The following is an 8,793-nucleotide window of genomic DNA, read 5'->3' on the forward strand; positions in this document are numbered from 1 at the left end:
CGTGGGATTAATCGATGCTCGTGGGATTAATCGATGCCTGTGGGATTAATCGATGCCTGTGGGATTAATCGATGCCTGTGGGATTAACCGTTACCTGTGGGATTAACCTTTGCCTGTGGGATTATACGTTGCCTGTGGGATTAACCTTTGCCTTTGTTTTTAACCGTTGCCTGTGGGATTAACCGTTGCCTGTGGGATTAATCGATGCTCGTGGGATTAATCGATGCTCGTGGGATTAATCGATGCCTGTGGGATTAATCGATGCCTGTGGGATTAATCGATGCCTGTGGGATTAATCGATGCCTGTGGGATTATACGTTGCCTGTGTTTTAAGTCACTATTAAAATTGCCATTATGCCACGCCCTTGCACTTTAACTTGAAAACCATTTTTGAGACTAAAATAATTTTTTTTCTGTTTTATCATATATTGTTACTTGTTTTTGCTCATTGTTTTATAATGTGTGCTGCTGACCTTATGGCCAGGTTAAAAGAGATTTTGACAACAATGTTTTTTTTTATCTGGTAAAATAAAATAATAAGCACGTTTTAGATTCTGAGGTGAAGTTTGGTGCGGTAGCAGCTGAGAGTGAAATACTGCACGTGCTAACTGATAACGTGAGATATTCATTTAAAACTTCGGCATGCAAGGAATGCTAGTTTTATTTTTTTATGTAAGCTATGCAACCTCTTGACTCATGTTTAATCGAGATGTCTTTTTTAGCTTGAGGTTAAAGGTGAATGGAGGCCTTCATCAGTCTTCATCTAGTCTCCCTGGAGGAAAAACCATGAGAAAAAACTGATCATGAAAGAAAAGTTAAATATCCTTCTGGAGCAGCCGAGGTATGTTCTCTTCTCGTAATGCCGCCGCAGATTCGGTTGTGCTGAGAGAGAAAACACGTGTTTGCCTGCTGTGTTGACCAGTTGCTCCCCTTTCTGACTCCGCTGCCACAAATCACCACTCGTCATAAGAAGCTCGAACAGCAACCAACATAAACTGTCCTTTTCCCGAGGGAGCCACTTTCCCATGACTGTGGCAGACCAGCCTTCCATTATGAGCGTGCAGGGAAAGGCTGCTTCACCTGATTTGACATCTTATAAAAAGCCTTAAAGCAAGAATAACTCATTCCCCTGAAAGCTGTTTTAAGACCTCTGCCAACCTCAAGACAAACTGTAATGGTGACAAACTTCTTTAGTGTCAAAAAACACCGAAAGTGCAAAGCGAACATCTTACCTGCACACCGGTGTTACGTTTCCTCACGCTCCCTCTGCTTTCCCTTTCTGCGTCTGCATTCTCCCTGCCTTCACACCCCTTCTAAGCAAAGCAAGAAAGGGGAAATGCAGACACTTTCCTCCTCCTCCTCCTCCTTCCCCTTCGTTCTCCCAAACAACAGCAGTAATCCCAAACGCGTGCCAAAAAGAGCTACTGTGTACATGTGTGCATGTCTGCACAACCTCTGGACTGGACCAGGATACACTCTTTATACTGCTGGCGTTGGTTCCCTCTCTCCAGTCAACTGCCAAGAAAAGTCTGAGACACGCTATATAAGGCCAAGAAAGTGGCTAGGGGCTCCTTAAGGTTCCTGTACCCAAAATGAGAGAGCAAAAGGCATTCAGGGGGCAGTTACTGTTGTCCTTTTCTGTTTTTCCCCTCCCTTCTTCTTCTTTTTCTTCTCTTAGTCCTCATGACTGTTGCAGAAGCACAAGAGGAAGAATAAAAAGAAAAACTTGGGTCTTATTTCGTTACTATAGACAAAACACTTATTCAAATTTACGCCAGTGTGTTGACTGTGGTGGCCATCTTAAAAAAAGGTGGGCTCCAACAGTTAATCAGTTGGAGATGCACATCCACTGACCACAAGTTTGATCAAAATCTGTCCGGTGGTTCATGAGATATTTTGCAAGCAACGTTGAACACACCAACAAGCAATCTAGGAAAAAACATAATCGCTGTTGGGCTTCAGCAACAGGCAATAATAATGATGGGTTCTTAGAGCTTGACGATACATTTCTACATTTCTGCATAATTCATTGTTCTACTAATGATTCCAATCCAAGCTCAAACTATGACACTCTCGCCACCATGTTTCACAGACAGGATAAAACTCTTTCACTGGAAGGCAGTGATTTCCCTTTTAAAAAACACAATGATTCTCATTTTACACAAACTCCTCCTTTCTGAAAGCTCTTTGGCTTGTTCACATGATCTTTATCATACTATAGAAAAGGTAGCTACGCCTTTTATTTGCAGCTCTCGTGAATTAAAATCCAATAAAATAATAAAAATAAAAATAATAAAAAACTGAGAATCCGATTGCAGAATAAAGCCGTAAACGAGTGCAGAATGACCGGAACCAAACTCACCACTTCAAAGTTTTTTCTTTTTTTTTCTTTTAAGAGACTTGGAAGAAAATATTTAGCCGCCATCCTCTGGGTTTTGAGCTCTCCTGGTGAACTTAGCTCCTGAACTCCACATGATGAGTGAGGTAAACTGGGCCATCAGTCATCAGCCAGCACCCGGTTATTAGACCGTTCATACCATTTGTCTGCCAACACTATCTCCCAACTACCGTGCTGCATCTATACCGCTGAAGGGTGTCGCTATGGAAACCTGCTGCGATGGCCCTTTGATGTCACATGCTTGCGCCGGGGGAAACAGAGTTTCTTCTGTGCCGGGCCGCTGAAGAATGAGGAGGCTTGGCGAACAGGAGCGTGCGCATGTGTGCGTCTCGTCACTCTCGTACCTTTCTCACTTTCATGCTCGGATGGGCACCTCTTGTTCCATTTCAACATTCCTGAACGCTCCTCGTGTGTTTTTGAAATCTGATCAAAATAAGAACCATAAAAGGGGGAAAAAAATATCCAAACATCATCACTCAACATAAGTTACGAAAGCTCGGTAAAGGCTAAATTTGAACAAGGGGTTTTGAGGTCAGTTGTTGCAGAAAGACCTAAACCCATTTGTCAATGCTCAAGTTGTTATTAAAGAGATATAAAACAATCTTCAAGCCTCTAAGGGGGTAAATATTATCCAATTAAAATCACCCACCGCCAGAGTTTTAAACTAAGACCATTGTATGTTGAGAAATGACCAAATTGTAGCTGCACTCAGCAGCACTTGGAGTACGTGTTGTGAATGACTTTCAGCGACAACCACACCAAATTTCAGCTCAATATGTTAAATTCTCTGATTTAAACCAGTTTGCGTCTAAATAGATCTGAATTCAAATGGTTATTGGTAAAAACTTAAAACAAAGATCGTGCTCAGTCTGTTAGTGCTCTGAATATGTGTTAGGGATCAGGCTCAGCTACCACCAAACCAAACGTTACGTCGATGTCTGTAAAACTAACCGAATTTTAGCTATTTTTGTGTTTTTTAAAAGGTCAGTTGGCTGAGGCAGCCATCTTGAATCAGGTTGACCCCCAAAGTTAATCATATGTAGCCTTTTATTCGTTAATTACTTCCAGCAAGTTTGATTACATTTTATTCAGTGGTTCACGATTTATTTTAGCAGCAGACAAACAAAAATATTAATGTCAGTCTTTGCATTTTGGTTGGAGGTGATAATTATCCAATCATTCAACAGCAAAAGCCCAAACCCCTGTCTTAAAATGCCTATCACCAGTCTGAACATGGGTTAGGACCTTTGTACCCACCCATAAAATTGGAAAACTGTCCAAACAATCAGATGACTTCAACGTCTGAAATTGTCAGTTGACACAAGTATCACACAACATAGAATTCACAATGTGATAAATTACCTCACCACAACACATTCTCAGTCTCAGTCATTTAATACTGCCAAAGACTGATGAACAAGAAATAAACATGACAAACATTAAGAGAAGACAGATGCACCTCGGAAGCTAGACATGAGAAGATCATGTACAAGTTAACCAACTATGAGATTTATGGTACAACATCGATATACTTGGAGGTATCCACATTATATTGTCATCTGAATAGACGATAATAATATACATCATGGTAAACTGGCAAAGAAGAAGCAAGTAAATGCAGAATACAAGGGAGCCGAGGACTAATCCCTGAGGTATACCACAAGTCAGCCGAGTCAATGTGAGCACATTGTTCAGAGGGACAGCCAAAGTTCTGTTTGAAATTCATCAGGGTAAAAAAATTCAGAGCAGAGATCTTAAGTCCAACCCTGGACCCTGAATGAGCTGAACATTTAGATATACGAATGGTTAAAAGTGTACAAAGAATGGGGAAGTGGAGTGTTGATTCAAAATTCACAGAATTAGCTTTTCCAGAACAGAAAATGATAGCTCAAAAGTTGGTCTTAAAGGTAAAGTAGCAACTTTTTCTTCCTCTTAATCAGTTTTTGACGTAAAGAGGAACAGAACACGCACAGCAGGTTACACAAATAGCCCCAGATTTCACTTGAAGTGATAAAAAAAGGGTTGTAGCCTCGTGTCCTGTAATACAACAGAGCTGCCAAACATTTTATGGAGCGTGCCATTTGCAGAGGGTCTAATTAAACGCCTCTCCCAGTTTTCACACATCACACAAGTTGGGGTTAAAATGTTAGGATGCCCAGATTAAAACCCAAAACCTCAAACCCAGTGCATTAAGCGCTGGAAGACGTCAGCGCTTGTGTTACGTAGACAACAACTTACTGACAGATATGGATTTCAGACCACAAGAGATGAAACAGTCCTGCTAGGAAAACATACAAGGGTCTTGTTTCATTCAGCTTAAATGTTTCAAAATCCAATTACTGTAATGTAAAGCAGTTGTTGAATATCAGAGAAGCAGGATGTCATCAATTTAAGGTGGAACTTAGAAACATAAGCAGCTTCTAACACATTACGGGTTTTTACTGTTGGTTTTATGGTCAAACCTGATCTGTCGGTAGAATCACAACCCTAAACTTCAATGTTCCCACCAAGTTAAACAAAGCTACCATCGCTGATGGGTGACAGCCATTACGACGGTGAGCCTTTGTCATTTTCAACCCTTTGCTCCATCTAATTGCATCGTCAATCACGTTTCATAGGTTGAAACGGACATAGCTCTAACTCTGTTGGTGACTTTTTCGTTCACTTAAATCTAATCTTTTTCCAAGTCCCACCCTCTGATCACATCGCTCATGGGCTTGTTCGAAACTTTTAAATGGGAAAACTTCATCTCCTGAATTATTTACTTTAACTTTATGTCTTTTAATCCACACTTTACGGCACGTTTAGCGAGTTTTAGAAAGCAGAAAGAAAAGCTGATGATTTCTTCACGCTTAAAGGAATAGTTCAGTCATTTAAGGTTATGATTTCTTACATATTTATCAGTAATTAGTACCTTAATATCGTGACAACAGTAATAGAGCACAGAGTATGGAGAAAAGGGCAAAAGTCTTTGTCCAGGCTAGGCGAGCCCAACTGGGGCCCACTTTAAGTTTTTCCGGCTTATAAAACATTTTTTCTCAAAAATGTAATACTGGTATAAAAGAACACTACAATAACTACATCTTGCATCCTTTTTTTTTCTTTAAACTTCTAGGTTTCCTAAGCAAACATGTCCTGGAACTGAGGCAGAATTGCACTGTTAACATATGCAAAACGTCCAGCAGAAACCAGTTTATTTCCAGCATTGTTGTTTACATGATAAATATTTAAACGTCTTGTATTCTCGCTCCTCTTGTCCAGCCTTTTCCCATCATTCCTGTCTTCTCCTGCCTTCCCCTGCCAAACCTCGCCTGAGTTTTTCCAAGCCGTCAGCCCGAAGAAGAAGACAAACCACGGCAGCAGCGTTCCAGCAGGCTTCTCTAAGAAGTGATGGGATAAATCAGAAGAAAAAAAAAATGGAGATTTCTTCTTGTACGGTGTCAAAAGAAGAAAAGGGGATGTGAGTGATGGAACTGTTAGATGAACACAAATAAAATGTAAACTGTTTGGACAGTTCTGCTGTATTTGTGCCAAACTGAAACCATTCCAAGGGCGTGTGCTGATCTATTTGGTAAATTCGAAAAAATAAATCCAACTTTGAGCAAAATAAAGGAAATAATTCAAAAATCGGGACAAGAAAACCAAACTGGCTCAGACATGTCTTGGTTATTGGTTATTTTAGCTCCATAACGGTAAAACTGACTGAATTCAAGCAATTTTTGTTTTATTAATTGACTTATTTTGAACAAAAAGGGGGAGTATTCAAAAGGTACTTGGGTAGAGAGAAAAACAACAACAATAAACAAATAAATAGAAGATTAAAAAGCAAAAAGCTAAACTAAAGTATAACTCCATCCTTGCTGATTGAGCTCACCTGTCCCACAAGGAGTAGGAAGAAGTTTCTTATTGTGGGTTAGCTGTGGCGACCATCTTAAACTCGTCTGACTCCAGAAATAAATAATTTATAGATTTAAATCTATAACTACTTATTTCTGTCCCAGAATTTGGGAGGGGCATGTCCGTTGTGGCTGTGTATGGTTCTTCCACATGGTACTAAGGTCCATTTGTTATATGCATTAATAGTTAAACTGCCAGTATGCCTCGTTTCTTCGTACTTCAATCATCCGATCCAATAAACACCACCAAACAAGAGGCGGTAGCAGAAGAAGCTGTTTGGCGGAGAAGATTTGGCGAGTTTTTCATGGGCGCAACCCACAAACTCCACTCTGCTGCTCGACCCACAAATGCATTTTCCTAACAAATGTGGCTCCATTTAAGTGGAAATAAACAGGCTTTCTAGCCGTGTAAGATTTATTGCCAAGAAGTATTGTTACAACAAAGAAATAATCAACTAAACAACTATTTGTGATGTTTATTCACACTTTAATCTCAAAACTTAAAAGAAAAACCCCTTTTTTTTCTATATATTGTCGTATCTTTGAGTGCTTTATCTCAATAAAGCAAACAAATGTTTTGTCCCAAGTGAATCAATTTTAGGATTAGAAGATGTGAAGAACAAGAATGTGTGAATCCAGAACATCTCATCTGCTCTCCGTTCTCATCCAGTAACTCTCCGTCTGCCGTCAGTCCCCAGCAGGACGAATGACTCACGACGATCTTCTGATTATTCCCCCACACTCGCACCACAAACGGCCTCTCTTGGTTTCAGAGCCATTCGGCGGATTTTTCTGGGATGTTTTGCGAACACACAGCGTTTGTTCCTATAGTAATATTCGGGTTTATGGATGGCTTTTTTTGGGGCGGAAAAGAAAAATAAATCTGCGAGGAGTGAGGAAGGAGGGTCGCTTCAACATTTTTTTCCTCAACCAGACACAACGAAAAACCATTCGAAGTAGCCTCGTTATGCTTGTTCCCATCCATCACTCCTTTGCTTTACTCGTGCATACTTCACCGTTTCCAGAGTTTGATTGTTAGGTGATAAAAGTGAAGCACAAATGCAGAAATGTTGCACCAAGTGGATTCATTTCCTGTAAAGTGGGTCTGTTATTCTGTCTTTAGTGCCTTCGGAGGCAAACGATAATACCAAATTTAGGATTTAGCACTCCTTGAAGGAATGCATATCACGCGCTGCCTTTCACACCCATCTTGAGTTGGTTAGAATCCAAATCTGTTCTGTGTTTCATGAGATATTTTGCTCAAAGACAAACAAACAAATCCACACAAAGACACAGACCAAAACTTTCTCGCCTGCCTTTTTCCCTTTTGGATGTCTTCAAGGCTTTTGTCTACATAATGCAACTAGTATAACCAATGTTTTACTACAGTATCACCCAAACTACTCTTTTTCTTTGTTAGGAAATATACAGGTTTTTACTTTCTCTTTTAAATGCCACAGTAAAATTTCTTTTTTTTTAAATTGAGCCATAAAAAGGACTCCTTTAACAAAAACGGGGGCTTTACTGGGCAGAAAGCAGGAGTTGCAGATAAAAATATTTGCAAACTAATGTGTTAAAAAAACAAAAAACTAATCAAAGCAACACAAACTCAGAGGCTAAACGATTAAATTCTTGTGTAATAATATCTTAAACACTACAGTTTATGCATCTCTGAGAAACAAAACTGCAGGTTTCTACTTCTGTGCCAAAGTAAACTTTAGTTAGTAAATAATTTTAAAAAAAAAGTTATTTTACTTACCTTTACTTCACATTTTTTATGACAGGACAACCGGCACGCTGAAAAAAACAAAACAAAACAAAGACAAGCTTTGTTATTGTTTGCTCTTAAAATTGTCACTTCAGCAAATCTAAAATAATCAAAAAGTTAAAGTGATTATGCAAAAAAATTATAAAGTACTGAAAGTTTCTTTGAACTCCTGGTAAAAAAACCAGAAAACAGATGATTTTTTTTTTTTCTGCCAAATGGTCAGAAAAACCACAACATATTGTGATGCTGCCCCCAAGTGGACAAATGCAGCAAATGCATTTGATTTTATTTTTCAAGTTCTGCTTTAAACTAAATTTATTAAAACTTAGCATCCTAAAGCTGGTAAATAAGTGAAGAGTGTGGCTCACGTTTGAGTGATTTTAAGCTTTTAGAAAAAGGACAGAAACAGAATTATTCACCATCAGTTAGTGTTGTTTGGCTGTCAGGTATGACCTTTGACCCCCGCTCCCCAACACACACCTGCTGCCTCGCTGTAGGTGGTCTTGATGTGGTGTGAAAATGTCTGAGCAGAGTAAATGAAGTCTGAGGAGCTAAAGAAGTGCTGCGGGTGGTCTGACGGTTTAAAAAAACAAGCCGGGGTTAACGAGCGTAAACCGTTGTCATGGTGATAAATTAACTCCTAATCAATCAATCAATCAATCAATCAAATTTTATTTGTATAGCACATTTCAGCAGCAAGGCATTTCAAGGTGCTTTACATAATTAAAAAA

The 8,793-nt window shown here is 39.4% G+C and overlaps 1 protein-coding gene and 1 long non-coding RNA gene across 8 annotated transcripts in view; both read right to left on the minus strand.

Annotated features, from left to right (window-relative positions):
• Positions 1 to 1,224, minus strand: part of LOC119616716 — a 3,682-nt gene extending 2,458 nt beyond the window's left edge. Inside the window, exons 1-2 of the long non-coding RNA XR_005232703.1 lie at positions 165 to 1,224; positions 95 to 107 (exon numbers count right to left, since the gene is read on the minus strand). This is a non-coding gene — a long non-coding RNA (uncharacterized LOC119616716). The remainder of the gene's footprint in view (positions 1 to 94; positions 108 to 164) is intronic.
• Positions 1 to 8,793, minus strand: part of tns1a (tensin 1a) — an 88,629-nt gene that overhangs the window by 50,634 nt on the left and 29,202 nt on the right. For 5 of the 7 annotated variants that reach the window (XM_017426889.2, XM_037973769.1, XM_017426888.3 and 2 more), the window contains exon 3: positions 8,054 to 8,091. In XM_017426889.2, the coding sequence (XP_017282378.1) occupies positions 8,054 to 8,091 (38 nt within the window). Of the gene's footprint in view, positions 1 to 1,232; positions 1,434 to 8,053; positions 8,092 to 8,793 lie in introns of those variants that run through there. The other 2 variants (XM_037973772.1, XM_017426893.3) reach the window with 1 other exon arrangement.

The sequence above is a fragment of the Kryptolebias marmoratus genome, linkage group LG23 (genome assembly GCF_001649575.2).
Source record: "Kryptolebias marmoratus isolate JLee-2015 linkage group LG23, ASM164957v2, whole genome shotgun sequence".
In the NCBI taxonomy this organism is placed as follows: Eukaryota; Metazoa; Chordata; class Actinopteri; order Cyprinodontiformes; family Rivulidae; genus Kryptolebias; species Kryptolebias marmoratus.